The 22,338-nt window shown below is 49.0% G+C and overlaps 2 protein-coding genes across 3 annotated transcripts; one reads left to right on the top strand and one right to left on the bottom strand.

Moving 5' to 3' along the window:
• Positions 1-442: 442 nt before the first annotated feature.
• Positions 443-4,103, bottom strand: PARP3 (poly(ADP-ribose) polymerase family member 3). The gene is made up of 10 exons (XM_062500707.1): positions 3,921-4,103; positions 3,583-3,708; positions 2,986-3,177; positions 2,463-2,598; positions 2,019-2,245; positions 1,727-1,879; positions 1,552-1,629; positions 1,131-1,308; positions 785-931; positions 443-669 (listed from the first exon to the last, which is right to left on the bottom strand). The coding sequence occupies exons 1-10, from the start codon at positions 4,101-4,103 to the stop codon at positions 500-502; spliced, it is 1,590 nt and encodes a 529-aa protein (XP_062356691.1). The 3' UTR covers positions 443-499.
• A 1,954-nt stretch (positions 4,104-6,057) lies between these two features.
• RBM5 (RNA binding motif protein 5) lies at positions 6,058-21,586 on the top strand. 2 transcript variants are annotated; one of them, XM_062500902.1, is made up of 24 exons: positions 6,058-6,193; positions 6,297-6,457; positions 6,966-7,123; positions 9,062-9,131; positions 9,613-9,686; positions 12,000-12,083; positions 12,500-12,560; positions 12,717-12,782; positions 12,930-13,090; positions 14,153-14,250; positions 14,739-14,826; positions 15,052-15,129; positions 15,225-15,300; positions 15,814-15,896; positions 16,215-16,293; positions 16,552-16,643; positions 17,187-17,351; positions 17,824-17,970; positions 18,049-18,120; positions 18,866-19,045; positions 19,261-19,335; positions 20,223-20,320; positions 20,407-20,536; positions 20,962-21,586. In XM_062500902.1, exons 1-24 carry the CDS (start codon positions 6,177-6,179, stop codon positions 21,085-21,087), a joined length of 2,439 nt encoding a protein of 812 aa, XP_062356886.1. In that variant the 5' UTR covers positions 6,058-6,176; the 3' UTR covers positions 21,088-21,586. The 2 variants fall into 2 exon arrangements, with proteins under 2 accessions (XP_062356886.1, XP_062356885.1); XM_062500901.1 differs by having other exon boundaries at positions 6,297-6,765; positions 6,968-7,123; positions 15,225-15,297; positions 15,811-15,896.
• Positions 21,587-22,338: the final 752 nt, after the last annotated feature.

The raw sequence follows: 22,338 nt of genomic DNA, 5'->3' as shown, positions 1-22,338 counted from the left end.
GCATGGGTGCCAGGCTGGGGCAGGACAGCAGGCATGGCATGAGGCATGGCACTAGAGGGAGGGCAGGCACTCGCCCTCAGGATGGATGGATTCCTCCATGCCCAGGCAGGGCAGCAGATCTTGCTCATCCTCTGTAGCTCTGATGCCAGAGTGTGGCCATAAGCCATGTGCCTTTCTAAGGCAAGGAGAGCAGCTGGCGCTCAAAGACATCAGCTTTTATCTGAAGGTGTCAGTCCCCCAGAGCCACCTGTGCCATCCCTTCAGGGACCCAATGACACCCTTCCCTATAGCACACCAGCCTTACTGGGCAGAAAAGCAAGACCAATGCTTGGTGCAAGGCACAGTGCTTTTATTCACAGTCAAAGCAAACTATCCCCATGCCAGCCTGTCCCTTGCTAAGCCCCAGGTGACATGGCTGGAGAGTCCACATCACTGTCCTCTGGGCTGATGGGAGTCTCCACCTGATGCTGGGCCAGGGCCGTGGTGCTCCCAGGCACCCTCAGAAGCACAGCTGGACAAGGTAGCGGATCCGGCACTGGCTTTCCTGGTAGATGAGGTACTCGCTCTGGCTGAAGGAGGAGTCCTTGTAGGCAGACATGGGGATGGGCTTGCCCTGGCACACCAGCACCTTCTTGCCATCCAGCAGCACTTCCTCATCCTGTGCAGGATCTGGGCCAGAAGATAACCCACCACCACATCAAACCTGAGATCTGGCCTCTCTCCCCCTCTGCCCTGTGCCCACCACAGCCCCACAGCTGCCACACCTCTCCTGCCCCCAGCTCACCAGGCTCTGTCTGGCCACAGGCCAGGACGCTGTCATAGCCAGCAGGTGGCTGACACAGCGTGGGATCATCACAGGTGATGCGGTAAGACTTGCCCAGGGCCACCTCCGTCAGGAACATGATGCCAACATTCTTAGATGTGCAGCGCACTGCCATGGAAGAATCGGATAGCAATGATCGCACCATCCCTGCTACACCCATCTGGTTGTGCCCAGGCCACACTGGGACAAAGGGACCAATTGCTATGGCAGGGAAGGGTCTTGGCAAGCCCACAGCATGCAAAGACAGCCAGGCCCACACAAACCCTGTGGGGATGACAGGCAGCCCAGTCCATCCCAGGACCCTCACCATAGCAGGCTGATTTGCTGTTCTCAGAGGCGAAGTAGATGCCCTTGCCCACACGCCCGCCTGAGTGGGGCATGATGCGCAGCCCACTCTTCAGGATGGCCGCCACCACCGCCACGTTGGTGCCATGCCAAAGCAGGCGCCGGTGCTCCAGCAGGTCATGGGCCTTGAAACGCTCATCCTGGAGAGATGCAGAGCTAAGGGCTGTCCATGGAGGCACACATGGGTGCCCAGGCATGGAGGACAGCCACCCACCTCCCCAGTCCAGCCCCAGTGCCTGGCTTGAGGGGCAGGAGACTGGGTGCCTGTTTGGCCCTGGCCAGCTGGGCTGAATCCCCTCCTGGGAAAAGAAGCCCTAAGGCAATCCTGGGGAGCAACCACAGGCTTCCCCACTGTGACATGGGAAGAGTAACCTCCTCCTCACCTCACCATCCCGGGCCACCTGCCAGATGTTGAGGATGCGGACTTTGTGCCCAGTCTGTGTCACGTAAGTTTTGATCAGCTGCCAAGGGCGAGGCAAAAAAGCTGTGTCATTCCAGGCAGCCATCTCACCAATGCCCACGGTTTCCCATTATGGGATGCTGTGGCACAAGCACCACCTGGTATTCCCGGGAAGCTGGATCCAGCAGGGAGAGCTGGCAGCAGAGTAGGGCATAATCCTGATCCAGCTGATGGGCAACTTCTTTCTCTTCCTTTTCCTCCTTCATTTTCTGTGCCTGCAGGCTCTGTGCCAGCTCAATGTCAGCCAGCACCTGGCAGGAACAGAGCAGGTTCATCCTCACCGCCATTGCTGGGCACTGTACTGGGGGACCAGGGCAAGCCCAGCCTCCTGGTAGCAGTTCGTGCCCCACCAGGAAGGGATGTCACACACTCTGTACTCTGGCATCTCACCAACAGCATGTCCTTCTTGGCACGCAGCAAGTCAGGGGAATTGATGGTGGGTGGTCGTGTCCGTCCAAAGTTGTGTGGGACAGTAGTGTAGAAGCGTGAGGAGAGTTCCTCCAGGCGACTTTCCTGGGCAGGCTGCTCCTTCAATGCAGCCTCCAGCTCTTCCAGTGCCTCAAAGCCCCTCGCAATCTGCTGCTTGCTCAGCTTCCCCAGAGGCATCTTCTTCACATCTACAGCAGAGGACAAGGTGAACCCATCCATGCCGCTCGTCCCACAGCTACTTCCAAGAACATCCAGTATCACCAGGCATGGGGTGTCCATAGTCCCATCAGGAGTCAGGAAATCAGAGGGGATGCTCTAAAATCCATCAGCACCTCTGCTCGTTTACCTCCCCGCCTGCACCCACCAGGATGAGCCCATGCCACCTATCAACCCATCACCTCCTACCGATATTCATGGTCTGCATGGCAAACTGGAACATGTCACTGCTGAAGATGAGAGACACCAGCTCCTGTGTGGCTTTGTCCAAGGTGCAGGGCAGCACCTGCTGCTTGCAGACCTTGCCCCCATCCACTGCATCCACCTGCAGACACCCCACATCAGCTGTGAGCCTGCAAGAGGCTGTGGGAGCACAGCACCAGGACTCCCTGCCTCTGTGAGGAGAACCTGGCCCTGGGGCAGCAGAGCAATGGGCAGGTGCTGCCTCCATTTTCCATGGCCACCCAGAAGGCCATGTTTCTCATTCAGGATGACCTCCCACTCCATTTTAAACCATTAGCCCCAAATGTCTGTTTCAGAAGAATTGTTTCAGAACTCTGTTCTGAAACAAGCTGTTTCAGAAAGTACCTAGAACCCCCTCAAAATCCATCCCATCCTGCTGACCCTCTTGGATGTCCTGGTGTTCAGTGGGCCAGGAGTGTGATGAGGACCATCCCACCAAGGTGACAACCTGGGTGCCCAGAGTACTCACCCTGAGGGCAACCTCCACCTCCTGCCCAGCCCCTGGCTGCACCTCAATGAGCGTGTACTTCCCTGGCTGCGCAATGAAGTTCTCCCTTGTTGCCCAGCTGTTCTTGGTCTTTTCCCGAAACTTCTTCTCAAACTCCTTCTTGGCAGCTTCCAGGGAGGCACAGGGCATGAGCTTGAACTGGCCCACCTCTCCCTGGCAGTGGACAGCAGTGGTCAGGACCTCCCCTGCATCCCTGATCCACCAGCCCCATGTTGGTGGAAGCAGGCAGGAGCAAAGGGGACTGTGATAGCAGGGCTGTGGGGCAGCGAGCAGGAATGTGCTGAACCACCAGCTCAGGAAGACACCCCAGGACTTCTTGCTGGGCTGTCAAACTCACATTCACTGCAGGGACAGGTGCCACATGCCCCAGACTGGCTGACAGTGTTGTGTGGAGATAATTCCAGGAAGACCCTCCCCCCTTTAAAGTGCTCTAGCAGGACACTTGGGTGCTTGCTTTGGGGTCAGGGACCACCAGGTTCACCCTCAATTTTTGGGGTTCCAAAGGCACAGTGGGGACAGCTGAGGTGTGGGGAATGAGCAAGACCAGGGTGGACTCACCACACGGCCCCAGCGGGTCCAGATACTGTAGGCACCATTGTGCTCAAGGAGCTGAATGATGTAGAACTTGTTGTTGTTGGCACTGATATTGGTCTGGTTCAGGGTGCAGTCATAGTCCTCATAGACCTACAGAGAGTGACACGGCCTGGGCTGGCACCTGGGAGTGTTTGGGGAAGGAGAGGGTACAGAAATGTCCCAGTGGGATCACAGGGGGGTCTGCAAGGAAAAGTGGGGCTGACCCTGTGTCAACGGGGCAGGGGCTGCTCTGAGACCCCCACAAGACTCCCACCCACACCCTCCCATCCCTGCCCCTCCGAGTACCTCAGCCCTGCTCTCACCCGGGCATCTAGTGCTGTACTCAAGGGGCAGTGCCCATCAATTCTGGCGGGGGGCTTCTCCTTGGGAGCAGTTTTCAGCGTTGCCAAGGTGGAGCTCCAGGTGTCTTCCTCCTTTTCCACTTTTGGTTTCTTTTCCCTGCTGTCTGGCTGCTTCGAGGAAGAAGCTTTGTGCTTGGAAGCCATGACTGAGCCCCCCCTGCTGCCGCGGGGTCAGCACAGCCTTAATGCCCCAGAAAAATCCTTGGAGACAGCAGAGGGAGAGGTGAGAGACACCAAGCTGCCCTTCCAGGAAAGTCCAGTGGACTGTGCCTTGCTTTCCCTATACCTTCAGCCTACAGCAGGGCTGGAGGAGGGATGGGACCTCTGCCCACAAACTGTCTCAGTCTTGTCCCTGTGTTCAGGGTGGGTGGAAGAGCCTCTCAGCAACCTTTAGCCCTTGAGGGACCCCAAAGTAGAAAGAGCCCAGTGACACAGAGCCAAGGGGGAGCACAGGGGGACTCAGCTGCTTGCACAGCAAACTTGGGTCAGAAAAGCTGGAAGAGGACGAGGGTCTGCTGGAGAGCTGGGGGGGCCTGCTGGCCACCACCTCGCCTCACAAGGAACCCCCAATCCACAGGAGTGTGTCTCCAAGGCTCGTCCAGCTCTGTGCCCCCCGGGGATATACAAGAGGGTAAACAATGCAATGACACGCCCCAAACATGCAGTGCTGTCCCCGGAGACATGCCATGCCACCCCACCCCCCCCCCCCCCCCAGTCCTTATCAAGACCAGCAAAATGCTTTGATTTGGGCAGAGGGGGCTCGGACAGCCACTGTCTGCTATGTCCCCTGCCAGTCCCAGCTGAAGAGGAGGTGCTGGAAGCAGTGAGGGGACAGAGGTACAGGCAGAAGCTGTGTCCTACCTGCTCCCGTTGCCCAGGGCTGCCTGCCGAGGAGCTGCCAAGAGAATTCAGTCTGGTTGGGCAACCTACCTAGAGGAGGAACTTATTCCTTAGGCAGCACCCATGGATGACATGCGGAAACAGGTGTTACACCACCCGGTAGCGCATGCACCCTATGACAGACCAGTCTGCTGGTAAATTGAACTGACAGCTGCTGTACTGCCTGTACTGCCTGCACTGCCTGTACTGCCTGTACTGCCTGCACTGTCTGCCTGCACTGCCTGTACTGCATGGTTTGCCAAGCAGTCCCTGGATGAGGTGTGACCCTGACACCACCCTGCCCCCCAGCCAGCCCCACTCTGCCATGCTCTGAGACTAACAACACCGTCCCAAAAAAGTTAAAGATGTCACCATTTTGTTTGTTAAATATCTTTTGTTGGGTCCCAAGCAAACACTCAGGGCTAAGATACAGGCAGTGAGGACGACCTTACTGCATGTGAAGTATTCTCAGGAACCTCTGCCTTGTTCTGCCAGCACCTGCTGTGCTCCAATGTTTGCAGGTCCAGGCAGGATTAGTTGTGCAGGAGCAGGGACTGGTGCTGGTGTCATGGGAAGGGGTCAGAAGTACCCTTTGTGCTGGGAACATGGAAATGACAATGTTGCTAGCGCCAAAGTCTTGACTTTGCAGCTCCTGAGCTTGGCCATATGAGCCCAAGAATGCAGGCAGGGGTACAGTCTCATGTCCTTTCTTGGGGGCAGAAATTACTCACTTTTAACTGAGGCAGGTGTTCCCCAAAGGAATGGTAAGCCATGAAATCTATTCAGCTATTGACTGAGGGGAGGAGCCGGGGTTCTTCACTCTAGAGAAGACTTCAGGGGAAACTTAGACCCGCTTCCACTACCTAAAGGGGCTCCAAGTCAGCTGTAGAGGGACTTTAGATGGTGCACGTAGTGATAGGACAAGAGATAACAGCTTTAAACTGACAGCAGCTTTAGATTAGACATGAGGAAGAAATGCAGTGTGGTGAGGCACCAGGATCTGTTTCACAGAGCAGTTGCGGTTGCTCCATCCCTAGCAGTGTCCAGAGCCAAGCTGGACGGGCTCTGAGCATCCCGGCCCGGTGAGTGGGGGAGGCCGGACCGCAGGAGCCTTAATGGCGGCAGCCCCAACTACATTTCCCGGCGTGCCCCACGGCCGTTGCGCCTGCGCCTCGCCTGGAAGCTTCCAGTCGGGGCGCGAGGTGGCTGCTGGGTAGAAGACGGGCGGTCCCTTAGGCGCCATTTTGTGGCGAGGCAGCGGGACGGGTTGCGCGGGTCTGCTTGGCGTGTGGTGCTGGATAGTGCTGTGCCGGGTGCCTGCGGATCCTGGGCGGCGGCATGGGCTCGGACAAGCGGTGAGCGGCGGCGGGAGGGCGAGGGGAGACGGGAGGAGATGGGCAGTGGTGGGGGTCGCGGCGGGCGCTTCACGCTCTGAGCTCGGCCCGCTGTGCCCCGCAGAGTGAGCAGGACGGAGCGGAGCGGCCGCTATGGCTCCATCGTGGAGAGGGAGGACCGCGACGAGCGGGAGTCCCGCAGTCGGCGGAGGGATGACTACAAGAGGTCCAGTGAGGAGCGCCGCGGTGACCGCTATGATGACTATCGCGACTACGATAGCCGAGACTACGATAGCCGAGACTACGACAGCCGCGATAGCCGAGACTGCCGTGACTACGACAGCCGGGACTACGACAGTCGAGACAGCCGGGTCTGCCGAGACTACGACAGTCGCGACAGCCGCGACTGCCGCGACTACGATAGCCGAGATTGCCGCGACTACGACAGCCGGGATAGCCGAGACTACGATTGCCGAGACTACGACAGTCGGGATTGCCGAGACTACGACAGTCGGGATTGCCGAGACTACGACAGTCGGGATAGCCGAGACTATGATAGAGACTACGACAGCCGCGATTACGATAGCCCCGAGGTGAGCGGGGTCGGGGGGCCGGGGTCGGCACTCCGGGGTCTGCGGGGCGGAGGGCACCGGGAGCGGGTTTGATCCTGGAGCGCTGCCCGAGTCCACGGGGACCAGCCCCGGGCAGGCGTCTGTGTCGCCCGTCCGTTCGTGTGGCACTGTGGGGACACGCCGCAGGGAATCGCGGTGTCTAACCCTGGGCACTGGCTTCCAGAGGGAGCGGGAGCGCAGGAACAGTGACAAATCAGAGGATGGATACCATTCTGATGGCGACTACGGCGAGCACGACTACAGGAACGATATTAACGATGAAAAAGAAAGCAAGACCATCATGTTGCGTGGGCTTCCCATCACAGTTACGGAGAACGATGTGAGTAGATGGGCAAGGCTGTGCCTGCCTTGCCTCCGGGCAGGGCCGTGCCGGAGCGGCTGCTGCCATTTTGTTGTACGCTGCATCATGGTGGCCCCTCTCCAGCGCTGTCGCGCTGCCATTTTGAGTCCTGAAAGCATTTGAACTCCCAGTGTTAAATAATAGAGGTCAGTTCAATGTTAATCAGTCTCTTTCGAGCGGAACAAGACGTGAATACTCGTTTTTTCACGCATGTGCGGATTCTTTCCCCAAGAGTGGATTTTGAACTTTGCTGCTTTTCTGTATGAGAGGGAAGAGGCAGGATTTTTTGTTCCTTCGCCCCACTGCAGGGAGGGGGGGGGGGGGGGGGGAAACAGAGACAAAGAGGTGGCACTCACCAGTTTTTCTGGTCTTTGTCGAGGCCAGAACTTGTGACCGATGGGGTCACACACAGTCACCGGGCTCCTTAGCCGGGCACAGCCTCGCACAAAGCTGCTTTGTGTGGGCACAGCTGTGGGAGTCAAAATGGCTGCTGCCGAGCTCATGGGGCAAGTACTGACGAGTTTGGTGCTTGCTTGGCCAACTTGTTTAGTAAAAATATGTTAAAGCTTTAAGGTTTTCTTATTTATGGAAATTTTTTCGTTTTTTGTTTTTTTTTTTTCTTGCTGGGTTATTTTGATTACCAAACAATAAGCCCACAGCTGTTATTTGAGGGGTAAAAGCTGAGCTATCCCAGTTTGTTTTTAGTCAAGACTCCACCTCTGCCTGCAGTGTGCATATGCCTTAATCACTAGCGGAGAAAATACATTTGCACCATTTCTACAATGAAGATTTTTCCCTTTGCTTTTTCATTGATTACTTAGTACCCACCAGATATTGAGGGTTCTTAGTCACCATATACTGCTCTAATATTTTCATGAGTGTTTGAAATCAAGTGTAGGTTCCTGCATACAAAGGAGACAGCCCAGTCAGACATTACACAGAACACTTTAGAACAGTTCTTGTTTCTGAGATACTGATGTTGTAGCTCTACAGTTGTGCAATAACTGTAGCATAATTTATGTGAATTTCTAATTCTGGACTCAGAGTGTAGACTTGGAATATGGAGTTGTATTCTTAAAGTTAACATTCCTTCTGGTTGTGTACACATTTTTCTCTGTTTTTTAAATTTTTCATAAGAACAATTAACGTATCTGGTATTATTTCCGGTCAGCGTATGAATGGGCAGCTTTAGATAACTTTTGATTCTACTGAGCACCCTTGTTGCATGTAATATAGTTTGAATTTTGTGAAAGCTGCTGAAAAACCTTCAGCTCTAGAAGGAACCCTCAGTGTCTTCTGCTGTAGAATTAAAAAATTTTTGTTTGTTTTTCCTGCGTGCTTCTGTGCAGTGACTGAGGTTGCCTGTGCCACAGCAGCTTTGTTACAGCTGAAGAACTGACATTTCTTTAGCTTTTTCTTTGATGACATGTTCTTCACAAATTCATCCTGAAAAAATTGATGGGGATCAGTTACAGGATGAGGTCTTTAACACGAGGAATATGTTCATTATGGAGCCTTGCAGTGCAGACTTCTGTTTTTCATTGCTGGGAGCAAAGGGTACTTAGACATGTAGGGAGAGGGATACCAGCAGTGTTCTTAAAAACTTGGGGTCACGCACAGTCTTTGCTAAATACTGTCGAGATAATCTCAGAACACACAGTCGTAGAGATTCTGATTCTGGATGATTCATTGTCCTGAGTGAGGATTACAGTTGGCTTAGCCTGTAGCAAAAGATTATGTGGACTTCGATGCTCATCAGTCCCCTGCTGGGTTTTCAGTAAATGCTTTCTTTGTCTCTGAGATAGTGTTGAAAACGTTGTTTTGTGTATCTCTTGCATGGTACTGCAAAGTAGGTTATTTCTGTGACTTCTGTCTGCCAAGTTATGAAAATTTTAACTGTTGGATCAAAATCTGCAGATTCGTGAGCTCATTGAGTCCTTTGAAGGTCCTCAGCCTGCAGACGTGAGGCTGATGAAAAGAAAGACAGGTGAGAGCTCTTAATCCAATTTTTGACATCACTTTCCTCTTCCCCAGCCCAAAAGAGTATCCAGAATTGTCCCCAAACTGCAAGCACATGCAATAAAAAAAAAAAAAATAAAAGGTTTGCCATGGCTAAGGAATGTGGCTTTTTGGAAGACTTAGATAGCTGGTCAACATGTTTAAAGAAGTCTGTCTACAGGGGGTTTTGTTAACAGGTATTGGTAAGTAATAATAGTATAAACCCATTTAATAGTACGTAGTCTGTTGCATGGTTACCCTTAAACATGGATGTAAATCGAGTGAAGTGTAGCCAGTTAAGGCAGCTTGGTTCCTTGCCATGGCAAAATAACAAGCAGATCCCAGCAGTTGACGTCGCATTTGTAAAGCTGCTTTGTCATGAAGTAATGAAGCAGTTGGAGAGAGATTCACCTGTTTTAAAGGAACTGACTAACACAAGTATCCCGTCTATATCTGAATGCTGTCTCTAGGTGTAAGCCGTGGTTTCGCCTTCGTGGAGTTTTATCACTTTCAAGATGCTACCAGCTGGATGGAAGCCAATCAGGTTGCTTCACTCACCAAGTCTAGATATTCCTGAAAATGGAAAAAGTCTGTACAGTTTAACAAAAAAAAAAACAAAAAAAAAAAGGAAAAAATAGAGGTGGAAGGAGTGGTTTGTTCCATAACAGTGATTTAAAGAATAAAAGCTTTGTATATATTAAAATTTGTAACATACAAGGTAAAATTAGGAGAGAAAGTTCTGCTTTGGTAAAAGGTTCTGTTGTTTTAAGTTACTTGGTTTCCATTTAATAATGAAGATTTGGCTAGTAGTCCTTAGAAAATCATAGCTTATTTCCATTTGATGTTTCCTTCTCTGTTGTCAGAGAAAGTGCTACATCTCTGTTACATTGGTATTAACCCTGAAAGAGAAGTGTCAGTTCTTGGCAATAATCTGCTACCCTCGTTAAAGAGGGGGAACTGGCTCTTCCAGAGGAAAAAGCATATTCATTTCAATTAAATTAGGCAGAGTGAGATCTCACATCTGTTAGGCTCTGTATTTTGGCTTTTTTGTTACTATAACTTGATAAAGAGCCAAAATGCAGTAAGAATCCTCTTCTTTGTTTTCCCACGAGATTTTCCTGGAGCACTGTGAACTGTTTCACTTGCTTTCGCTACTTCGAGTATTCATAGCCTATTTTAACAACAGAATTAAAAAATATTCTTGAAGTGAGCAAAGTGTGTCAAATCACTGATTTTTCTTGCACCTGAATATGTGATGCACCTGTCCTGTGACAGCATTATGACCATCTTTGTGCTCTGTTCATGTTAAAATAAAGAAATTGCACCGTAATGGGATTTATGGCAGTTCCAGCAGATGGAAGTTGTCATATGCCTTGTGCTGGAATAGTGTTTCATATGTCCCACACTATGGGTGAGTTCCCCAGCCAGAAAGCAGCTTTCAAATTCTGTTTTCTGGATATGCTGCTCAGTAGGGCATGTGGCTACAGGGGAAAGACTAATACTGAGAAATTAATGCTGAGCATATTTTCAGAAATTGATTTTTTTAATATATACAAAGCTGTACCGATGTATAATTTATTGAAATATACACAAATTCACTCCAGTAACCAGCCACCTTAGTAGTAGGGAAAACATAGCCTGTCCCCAGCAGCCAGGTTGCTGACTGTTAGGTGACACAATGATGTATTGCAACTATGCCAGCAGCCTTGTTTCTATGTGTGCACATCCAGTGAGTGCTGGGCCCTCCAACCCTCCCTCCTGCCGGTAGGAGCAATGGCTTTGCCCTATTCAATCGTGCAGAATGTGAGAGCCTTACTCATGCTACGTGCTGGGTCTGTGTCAGACCCTGTTACCAGAAAAACCACTGGTCCTGACACCTTGGTGTACCTCTGCAGAAAGCCAGCCTGCACTAAAAGTGGTTCTGCCATTGCAGTGTCTGGGGTGTGGCCTCTAATACACACTTCCTCACATGTGCTTCCACCTGTTTGACCAAAATAAATTGATAGCCATGTTTTGAAAGGCCATTCTGCATAGCCACGCTTGGCAAAGCGTGAGGCTCACAGCCAAGGCTTCTTAATAGCTGTAAATTCCTAACTCCTCTGAAGTCAGAGTGAGAGGACATGCTGAAAGCATTATGAACTTTTCCTACCCCTGGAGAAGCTTCACATGCAATCTAGTTACTCATTTTGGAGAGCTCTTCCCTGAATGAAGAACACAAACCTCTTGTGCAGGCTTCCAATTGAACTGATGCAGTAGTCAAATGAAACCACTCTTGAGTTATGTTTCCGTTGATGGCACTTGTAATCCAGCCTTCAGGAAGTCTAAGCAGGGTCCCTTTGGGAGGAATTACTGTATTTTCAAGGGGACACTTCTGAAGTGTGTTTGGAAAAGTAAATCCAAATGTGGTTAAAAGGTCCGGGGTGTTTGGAGTAGGGGACGAAGTGAAGCAGTCACCTAAGGACATGTTTAAAAAGTTGCTCAGTGCAATACCAGAACTGAGTAGAAATGTGGGGGCAAAGAGACTCCTAAAAATGTGTTAACCTGAATGCAGCAGATTAGGACTCTGTCTCCTTCGAGACACTTTCTGGTTCCATGTCAGCGTTTAGTGTTTGGCAGCTTTTTCTACACTCCCTGATTCTGTTTATCTTTGCTCCACATCCCATTCTCTTACTGCCCTGGTCCTCCTCTCTGCAGGATTGGATGGGCAGGGTGTAGGTGGCGGTGGTTGTCCTCCACATCCTCCCCATATGTTGTCCATTTAATTCAGGAGCACTGATTCCTCCGAAGGGTGCTCTGCCATGGGAAAATGGACATATGTGTCTTGATACAGGAATAATTGAAGCCACTTTTTTTGCAGAAAAAGCTGGTGATTCAAGGGAAGCAGATTGCAATGCACTACAGCAACCCAAGGCCTAAATTTGAGGACTGGCTCTGCAACAAGGTATGTGTTTCTGTGGAAGAGATTGTCTTGCTCTAGAGCTTTCTACTTGCTCATTGGTTTAAAGAAAGTGACACCTGGATCAAACTTGCTTCTGCTCCCCATGAAGTTAAATTATTCCTCAGCACGTATTCTTTCTAACACTGCTTTTTGTAGTAGTGACTGTGCCTGGGATTGTAAGCTAAAGACTACACAGTTAAAATAACTAATTTAGGATGACTAGGGAGAATGTAGCTGGGATGTTCTGAAAAGCAGCTGTGTTGCAGATATGGGTGACTTTTGATGTCCTGGATTATTCTGGTGGGTTTAGCTTTGTTGTGTTACTTTGTGCAAATGTCTGTGGGTTTTGTTAGTGTACAGCAAGTGCAGCATTATTAAAATTACTGGAATTCTTATTAGGCTTCTCTTGTTTGTCACAGTGCTGCCTTTACAACTTCAGAAGGAGGCTAAAATGCTTCCGCTGTGGAGCAGACAAATTCGGTATGTTACCGTGATGTATTTTATGTTCAGTTTTGTGGGAAACTTTCTGGCCTATGTAGGAACCAGAGTTCCATGTAGGTTCTAGACTGGCTTATGAAATGCTAAGCTTAAAGTGAAAGAGCCATGTCCTGACTGATATTTTCTCTTTGTACAAAGATTCAGAACAGGAGGTACCACCTGGAGCAGCAGAAGCCGTTCAGTCTGTGGATTATTACTGTGATAGTAAGTGATCTTTGACTTACTCTAGAATGTGAAATGTAAACAGATGTACTAAAAATCCTTTCCATACCTCAGCCTGCCAGCTGAAGGACTTGCAATACTCTGCAAAGCCATGGTGTGCACTGCTAATGTCATACTTTTTCTCCTCAGCCATCATTCTTCGAAACATTGCTCCTCACACAGTAGTGGAATCCATCATGACTGCCTTGTCTCCGTATGCATCTCTGGCAGTCAATAATATTCGTCTTATCAAAGACAAGCAGACGCAGCAGAACAGAGGCTTTGCATTTGTGCAGCTGTCTTCTGCCATGGTGAGGACCTTACTGGTGTTCTGGAGAGAAACAGCTGGTTAACCTCCTTGTCTCCCTGCAGCATTTAGAGCCCTGAGCTGTCTGAAGGACTGGCCCCCTTCAAGGAGTGTTGATGGATGCATTGTGTCAAACCTGATAATTAGTAGCTGCAGTTTGAAAGGTGGTGGGATGTTCATTGAAAAGCTATTTTTGTAGCAGAGTTCTGTTCTGGTTTGCAGCCTAGCTTCATGCTTGGATTGCAAAAGTACTGGTGTGGGATTGTACTTTGTTGAGATTCTGAGATCTGGGGCATACATTGTGGGAACAGGTGCATAGAACAAGGCTTCTTCCATCTTGAGAAGAGAGGAGGAGGCAGATGCTGCTCTTCTCAGCAGCATCCAGTGCAAGGGTGTAAGGACTGCAGAAATAAATTCTCCAGGATACATAAGGATAGGACAATAGGCAGCAGCCATAAAATGAAACACAGGAAATTACAGAGGTACAAAAAAAGCCCCTAAATTTCAGAGATGACATATTCTGGTGTGGGGTCCCTGAAAGGCAGTGACCCTCTGTTCTTTGATGTAGATGTGATGCTGAGGGATGTGGCCTAGTGGTGGACTTGGCAATGCTGTGTAACCGTTGGACTTGATTTTAAAAAGGTCCTTTCCAGCCTAAATGATTCATTCAGTCTGTACATTAAACTTGAGCAGCAGTGTGATTTGTTTGGATCAGTGTGATCTGCTTTAGTTGGAGAAAAGCAGGTGGTTGGATTAAAACAGGTGCCTAATCTCAGTTTTTGCTGATACCCATTTGGAGTAATTTGTGTCTTTATTGATAAAGCTAAGATGTTGGAACATATTTAATGCTTAGTGAAATGCTAGGGAAATGCTCATTATTTTCACATGGGCTGTTAAGGGTCTCACTATGCTCTTCTGCATGCGTGTAATAAGAGGAGGTGGAGTTAGCTCTTTTCAGCATCTTTAGCTCTTTTCAGCAGCTCTGTGTGAAACAATGGAGTTTGGGGAACTTCTGAATCCCCCTCAGTAAACTATCTTTCATAATAATGAGTATTTTTTATTATAGGATGCTTCTCAACTGCTACAGATTTTACAAAGTCTTCAGCCACCGTTAAAAATTGATGGCAAAACAATTGGTGTTGACTTTGCAAAGAGTGCCAGAAAGTGAGTTGTGATAGCAGTCATTTGCATTTTTGGTTTTTACTTCTTTTTATTCAAGTACCCACCCCTTTCCTTTATGTTGGATGGTTTCTTCATGTCACCCAGGCTTTTATTAAGCTTATTCTAACTCCAAAGTTTTGCTTCCCGTAAGTCACTTGTGTTGCATGCATCCTGCTCTTCACTGTGTACAAGGAGAGTGAAAGCAGTATTCCCCACACCCCTGTTTCCAGTCCTCTGAAGATAACACCTTAACTGCTTGTGTGCACAGCACATTTGTTTCCTTGGAGACCTCCTGACTTGTTACTGACTCTACAACAATGAACCTGAAGTTGCTTTACTTGCCAAGCAGTGTTTTGGCTCATTCATTACATTCCAAATGTTTTATAACTGCCAAGAAATCCACGTGTGAGGGCAGACTCCACCTCCTTGCACAGGGAGACACTTGAGTAAAAAGCAGTACTTACTCAAGTGCCTGTTTTTTGTGATTGCAGAGACCTGCTTCTCCCAGATGGTAACAGAGTCAGCGCTTTCTCTGTGGCAAGTACAGCCATTGCTGCAGCTCAGTGGTCATCCACTCAGGTATGGTTTGGAGACTGTTACTCATAGTCCTGCTTTCCTGAAAATTAAAATGCAGACTATGTAATTGCTGTGCTGTCCACGTGCTTGGTTGAACTGTTTATTGGCAGATCCAGCCATGACACATATGATCCACCATCAGTTTGGAGCCTAGGCAGTGGGGTACATGAAATTATTTAATAAAGTTGTTTACCTGTCCCTGACATAAATCACCTTCTGGAATTTCAGCCACAGACAGGAGAGGGCAGCACCCTTGACTACAGCTATCTTCAGTCGGGACAGGATGGATACTCACAGTATGCTCAGGTTAGTAATAGAGATGATGCTCTCTAACCAGTAGGTTGTCATAATTTCGGTATGCAGATTACTCACCTTGTACTGTCCTTCATTTCCCTTTACAGTATTCCCAGGATTATCAGCAGTACTACCAAAACCAAGGAGGACTATTGGACACAGACACAGCTACTGTATCAGGTAGTGCTTCCCACATCTTAGAAGCAGTTGTTTGTAATGATAATTTTGCAATAATATTTTGCCTCAGCCTTTATGTTACTTTGCTGCGCAAAAGAAGACTTGGCTCATTTTGCTCTTAGGATGTCTGGTGATGAGTTATTAGAGCCCTATAACAGATTTGTTGAAGTGGAACCTCTCGTACAAGATGAGTGAGAAGCCTCTGTTTCAGACTATTCACAAAGGCCTTGAGCTATGATAGTAGTGTAAGCAGCTCTAGCTCAGCGCTTAACAGTTGTAGAGGGCAGAAATTGCTGAGTTTGGGAGCAGAATATTTCCTCCTGAAAAGGGAGCTATTCCTTCTGTGGGTAGAAGATACCCACTGTGTATCTTATCTCCTTTTGAACATTTATTGCCTTGTTTGGCTGCTGGAGCTAGAATTAATAGCTGAAACTATAAACAAAGTTATTTTAGCACTAGGATGCAGAACTGTTTTACAAAGTAGTTTGCTTATGCATTGCTGCTGTCTTTTGGCAGGAGCTCCCGTCACCACCACGACAGCTGCAGTTGTGTCCCAGAGTCCTCAGCTGTATAATCAGCAGACAAACTCACCTGACTCTCCGGTAATTACAGCATTGATGAGTCCTTGCTTTCAAAGCCTGGGATATGGGGCTTCGCTGTAGCCTTTGCTTTTTAAAGTGGGTGGTACAGCAAAGCTTCTGAGTGTCCGTGAGTTAGTCACAGCGCTTGTGGTCGTAAGTCACCTGCCACTTCTTCTCTCGGATGGTTTTGTTCTTTGCTAAAGGTGAGTGCCAAGCATGCTGGTGAGGAGGAGTTAGCTGTCGTACGCGTAGGGTGGGCTGCTCACGCCTTGGCTTGCTGTCCTTGTTTTCTTGGTGACAGATTTTCTAATTGAGGTTTGTGGTTTGGGTTTTTTTCAGACACAATCAGCACCACCTACCACTAGCACTCAGGCACAGGCGGCTCCTCCGACTGGCGTAGTGCCTGGAACCAAGTACGGTAAGTGCTCGGGAGCTGCTCTTGGGGACAGGTTTCTGTCACTGTAGCAATGAAACTCGGCTTTGGCCAAGTGCTCCATCACCGTGTCATGGTGAAGCTGCCCCTGGAGAGCGTTGGCTGCACGGGTGATTAAGAGCCCTTTACAGACGTATCTGCCGTCGTGGCTGCTATAATCTCCGAATTTTGCCTGAAATGTAGAAAGATACCTGTCTGAATTCGTCTGGAACGACCATGTCCCACGCTTTAATTTTTTTACAGCTGTCCCTGATACTTCTACCTACCAATATGATGAATCTTCAGGATATTATTATGATCCTATAACAGGGCTCTACTATGATCCTAATTCCCAGGTAAACACAAGTTCTTCCCACATGTCTTAACTGTTAAGGTCCATTAGTTCCCTGTCTCATCATACGAGTGACATTTGAAGTGCACAACATACCAAATGTTGCAGATAACTCTCAGCAGTGTGTGTAGGGCTGGGACTTGATTTCCCTCTGGTATAGCCCTGCATTTTTCTCTCCTTTTCCTTAATTTTCCTCCACATTTGGCCCATATAGGATTAGCACTTGTCACAGCCACTGTAACTGAGCTATTTCGTTGCGGAGTGCCCAGCAAAGTGCACCCAGCTCTGGGCTCTGGTGGGTCATCTCTTGGGAGAAGCAAAAGATTCTCCATAGGGCTGCTGGGCAGAACCTCCTGTGTTTGGGGAACAGAGGCTTCACCCACTTCCTGCCTTTAGACTCCTCTGTGGAGTCTCCAAAACTTGTTTGGATTCTACAAAACGCCTTCCCGTGTGGTGCAGTAGTGTGAATCAGCTTGCTTGGCTTCTCCCGTGGACACTGAGCTTGTGTGAAGTGTTTTAACTGTCTGCCTCTCCTTCCTTCTGGCAGTATTACTACAATGCCTTAACCCAGCAGTACCTGTACTGGGATGGCGAAAAGGAGACCTACATGCCTGCAGCAGAAGGTGCCACGTACCAACAGACAGCTACCACAACCACCACCAAAGAAGTGAAAGAGAAAAAAGAGAAGCCTAAAAGTAAAACAGCTCAACAGGTAAAAGACAGAATGGGATCATAACTGGGAGAAAGTCCTCTCTGTGGAACAGGATAATATTGCTCCTTTTTCATGACAAAGGAAATCCTAGGTTATTCAGTGGGGTGCATGCCTTCAATTTGCAGGCACTGTGGGGGGCTGAGGAGAGGTGGAGTTGGCAAGGCTTCAGTGCAGAAATAAGCTCTGCATAGGAGTGCTTATGGAATCCTGCCAGGATCAGTGGGAGTATAACTGAGCCATCACTTAGAGGATTAGCTTAATAAGAAGGGTTTGTACAAGTAAAAGCAGCAAGCTGTGTTATCTTTGAACACTGTATACAGGGAAACAGCTGCACTACATCCAGTGTCCTGTGGTTTAAAAATAAAAGGTAGTGGGTTGACTTGTTCTGAAACTGCATGTGAGATTGAATGGGTGTCATAGGAGATTGATAGCTTTGAGAGGAGCTGTGTGAGCAAACCACTCTGCATTTCAGATTGCTAAAGACATGGAGCGCTGGGCAAAGAGTTTGAACAAGCAGAAAGAGAACTTCAAGAATAGCTTCCAGCCACTGAGTACCAGGGAGGAGGAGCGGAAGGAGTCAGCAGCTGCAGATGCAGGTTTTGCCCTCTTTGAGAAAAAGGTGAAGGTGCTGGCAGTGATGTGTGGTGGGGTTGTGTGATAGAGAGCTCTGTGCTCATGGCATTCTTGTCTCATCCAGGGAGCTCTGTCTGAGCGACAGCAGATTTTACCAGAGGTGTTGAAAAATGGGGATGATGAAAATCCACTAAAGGTGAGTATGGTAGAGGAGCTCTAGCCAATACTTGCTTTCAAACCTCACTTTCCTTGGCATTAGCTGTAAAAAGAAGTGTGATGATTGCAGAAGTAATGGTGCAAGTGCAATAGGCTGGGTGATTGAATTACTCTGAGGACAGCTGTGATTCTTCTTAGCCTTGAGCTCAGTTGGAGGTTTGAGGTTTCTACATAGACTGTACTTAGAAGTACTGTTTGGCTAGTGGGAACTGTCTTGCAGCCACTGTGGTATGTACTACTTTTGAGTTGTGGTACTGTTAAAATGTGAGCCCAGTACTTAATAGAACAGGGACCCTTGCAGCAGAGGTGGCAGAGAAGGCTGAAATACTAAGCACCTTTGTTTCAGTCTTCACTGCTAAAGCCAGCCCTTAGGATTCCCTCACCCAGGGGGACATGAGAAAAAGAGCAAGTACTGTGAGAGTGACTGAGTACTGGAACAGGTTTCCTAGAGAGTGTGGAGTCTCCTTCCCTAGAGGTGCTCAGAGGTCATCAGGACACAGTCTTGAGCAGCGTGTGCTAGGGGCAGACCCTGCTTAAGCAGGAATGGACTTGGACTGGATGATGTCCAGTGGTCCCATCCAACCTTAGGCATTCTGTGATTTCATCCTTAGTAATGGGAGCATGCTGTTCCTCCCGTGGTACACATCTACAGCCTTTGTCTCCTCTTGGTGCTCTCTGAACTGTGGCACTGTTGCACTCCCCTTAATGCTGTCTTTCCTTTTCAGCGTGGCCTTGTGGCTGCCTACAGTGGTGACAGCGATAATGATGAGGACTTACTGGAAAGAATGGAGAATGAGGAGGAGAAGCTGACTGACTGGAAAAAGATGGCTTGTCTGCTGTGTAGAAGGCAATTCCCAAACAAAGATGCTCTGATTCGGCACCAGCAGCTGTCTGACTTGCACAAGGTTAGTTACACTATGTAGTGAGGAAAATACTGGGTTGTCATAATTCAGTGTGCCATGAGCACTGAGCCATGAGGCACATTGCTGTTTGGAAAACTGTTTCTCTTAAAGCTAAAATCTGCAGGTGGGTTGTTGCTCTCCCAGAAGTCAGCTACTTCATTTAAGAAGAGCTGTTGTGCATTTCATGTTGTTAAAGTGAGTCTCTCTTCTTGTTTCAGCAAAACATGGATATCTATAGGAGATCAAAGCTTTCTGAGCAGGAACTTGAAGCCTTGGAGCTGCGTGAGAGAGAGGTCAGTGTTGAGATGAGCAGATGAGTAGCTAATGGAAAACCTGTGCAGGTGATCTGTTGAGCTCTCCTTATCTTGACACACATCACTCAAGATAATCCTTGTAAGCTGTACTGGTTTGAAAAGCAACACCAGTGAGACTTCAAGTCAGTAATACAATTTTTAATAGGGAAGAGAAGAAAAAAACAAAATACATGCACTAATAAAAAATAAAACCACTGACAGAGTCAAAATACAACCTGATACCCTGTCAGTCAGGGTGTTGGTGCAGTTTTCCTCCAGAGGGTCCAGCGATGATGTGGAAAAAGCCTGGTTCTTCCTCTGGAATCCAGTGGAAAAAGGCTGCCTTTGGTGTTCGAAACCTCAGTTTTTATCTAGGTAGGAAAGGCTTGGCTCGTCCTCCTGGCTGGAGCATCTCCCAATGGGATGATGTAAACCAGTTATACAGTAGGACTCAATGGCCCATCAACAGAAGACATTTCCCACAGAGATAAGGATGATCACCCTTCTCAGATGGTAATAGAATATGTATCTTGTATTGTAAACCAGGACATAAGCCAACCCCTTTTCCAGTCAAAATTCAGTGCTGCCCTATTAGATGGAGAGAAGTGTCCCATATCCCACAGACGTGGCTTAGCATGGAAGGCTTATTCCACCTCTTGGGCTGCCAGGCTGGGACTAGGAACCTGTGAGTCTCTTCCTGCCCCAGTGCTGGTTCTGATGGTACTCCAGGGACTTGGGTCTTGGGCTCTGCTACTGGTGGCATTAGCATTAGTGGGCTGCAATCTACAGTATTCTGTAGTAACAAGTGTTTATCTGACTCCCTTAGCTCAAAGCTGAAAAAAAAAAAAGGTCTTGAAATCCATGCTAACTGTAGTTGCTTTGTGCAGATGAAATACAGAGACAGAGCAGCTGAGAGGCGGGAAAAGTACGGCATCCCTGAGCCCCCGGAGCCCAAGCGCAAGAAGGTCTACGATGCAGGCACAGTGTATGTACCTGAAGGCTCCTCAGCACCTGCCTCAGTGCACCACGAGCAGCGTAGGTAACTTGTTAATTTATCTCTTCTGCCCACAGGAATTACGAGCAGCCCACCAAAGATGGCCTTGACAACAGTAATATAGGGAACAAGATGCTGCAGGCCATGGGCTGGAGGGAAGGTTCAGGCTTGGGAAGAAAATGCCAGGGCATCACAGCACCCATTGAGGTAAGTAAAGAGGGGTGTCTCCTTGAGGAGGTTTGGTGCCTTTGTTTTTTTCTTGTTTAACCAGAAGTACTTGATGCTGAAGAGCTCTGAAGGAATAAACTGCCTGCTGCAGCAAAGCTGCCTCTATTTGTGTTGGCTTCTGCAGAGGCAAGGCTGTGCCCTCCCTCCAGTCGTTGCCTTTCCTGGCCTTGCATGTGCTCTGGCTTGTGCTGTTAGGAACTGCTCTGTGCAGTTGGAATGGGGCCAAAGTAGTGCGAAGCATGAGGACTGGTATTAACATGTACTCCAGTCTCAGTGTCCATGGTGGTATTGATGTCTGTGGAGATCCCCAGGGCAGCTTGGGAAGCTGGCTGGATTGATGGGATTCTTGGTGGTACCTTCGTGATGGTTTCACTACACAGCTGAATGTCTCTGTTCCCTTGCAGGCCCAAGTACGAATGAGAGGAGCTGGCTTGGGAGCCAAGGGCAGCTCCTATGGTGTCTCCACGGCAGATTCCTACAAAGATGCAGTGCGGAAAGCCATGTTCGCTCGCTTCACGGAGATGGAGTAACAGCCCCTCTGGCCTGCCAAGCACTTCTTGTTAGCAAGAACTGACTCTTAAATTCCGTAGCCTTGGTGACCTGGCTGTATCCCAGCTTTGATTTAGAGTTGACCATTTCATTCTCTTGGACATTGTTCCCTGCTCGGCATGTAACAAACACTTCCATGAGCAGATGGTTTGAACTGACCCAACTTCATGCTGGAGAGCTCCTGGTTAGACCAAAGGGGATGGCTGATCTTTGTATGGTTTTGTATATAGTGTAATGTATTCTCTGTTTTGGCATGTTGTCCAGGTGCTGCTCCTGCCCTCTGGAGCAGCAGCAGGACCTGCTAGTTGTGCTTTCAAACTGTCTCTGTTCTCCTTTTGTTGTATTGTCTGTCTGGGTTTTTTTGGAGAATTTTTCCTGTACATTTTGTATGATACATCTTTGTATAGACTTTTTGAAGACTTTGATTCTAGTTGCCAGTTTGGCTCATTTCCAAATGAAATACATCCAGAAATTACCCTATTTCTGTTTCTTGGTGGGTGAATGAAGAATTAAGTTGCCAGTGCTACTTGTCCTCTCTGTCATTCTGCTTCTTCCTTGATGAGACTTCATCGTGGAGTCTCCGTTCCATGCAGCTCTCCACTTGCCTCCCTCCTTTCATCCCTGTGCTGGTGCCTTGTTCTCAGCATCTTTCTCACAGTTCCAGCCTGGATGGTGGCTGGTGGAGCATCAGATCTCTCTGTAGCCCTTCTTGCCATCGCTGTAGGAGCAGGAAAAGAGCAGCAGCAGTGTCTGCCCTTGTCCAGGAGTCCTGGGTGTTACCTGCTGGCCCTTTGGTGGGCAGGGAGGGGGTGACGTGTGTGGCAGCTCTGGGAAGGTTCACATGTTCCAGCTCGACTGCTTCTGGCCTGCCTCGATGCTCTGGGGGGAGCTGTGGCAGGCTGAGGTTCACCAGAGGTGTCCCGTTAACTGCCTTTCTGTTCTCTGTGCTGTGCCTTGTTGACAGTCCTCTTTGCAAGAACCAAGATAAAGCAGAACAGATCTCAGCCCTGAGCTCTGTCATAGCTGATGCTGTTGGCTGTGGGTCTTGCTCAGCCTCCACACAAAGCTGAGCCAGCAGCGGGCTTTCCTACAATGTCCAGGTGGGCATAGGAAGGGGTAGAATGAAGCAGGAGCAACTTCACTCCTGCTTGATGTAAAGCCCTTCTGGGGATTAAGGCCAGCATGCTGTGGCTGCTTTTTGGAACGGGTGAATCCGTGCTTTGCTGGCTGCT

This window comes from Cinclus cinclus, chromosome 12 (genome assembly GCF_963662255.1).
Source record: "Cinclus cinclus chromosome 12, bCinCin1.1, whole genome shotgun sequence".
NCBI lineage: Eukaryota > Metazoa > Chordata > Aves > Passeriformes > Cinclidae > Cinclus > Cinclus cinclus.
Note: the sequence above shows the minus strand (reverse complement) of the source record. Positions and strands in the feature narration are given on the sequence as shown.

What these genes read in the sequence shown, in the direction of transcription:
- PARP3 (XM_062500707.1), bottom strand. Translation starts at nt 4,103, where the DNA reads ATGGCTTCCAAGCACAAAGCTTCTTCCTCGAAGCAGCCAGACAGCAGG. An exon ending in CAGCAAATCAGCCTGCTATG is followed by an intron (nt 932 to 1,130) that starts GTGAGGGTCCTG and finishes CTTCCATGGCAG; the next exon opens with TGCGCTGCACATCTAAGAAT. An exon ending in CTGTGGCCAGACAGAGCCTG is followed by an intron (nt 670 to 784) that starts GTGAGCTGGGGG and finishes CTTCTGGCCCAG; the next exon opens with ATCCTGCACAGGATGAGGAA.
- RBM5 (XM_062500901.1), top strand. An exon ending in GCTGATGAAAAGAAAGACAG is followed by an intron (nt 9,132 to 9,612) that starts GTGAGAGCTCTT and finishes TGCTGTCTCTAG; the next exon opens with GTGTAAGCCGTGGTTTCGCC. An exon ending in AGGACTGGCTCTGCAACAAG is followed by an intron (nt 12,084 to 12,499) that starts GTATGTGTTTCT and finishes TGTTTGTCACAG; the next exon opens with TGCTGCCTTTACAACTTCAG.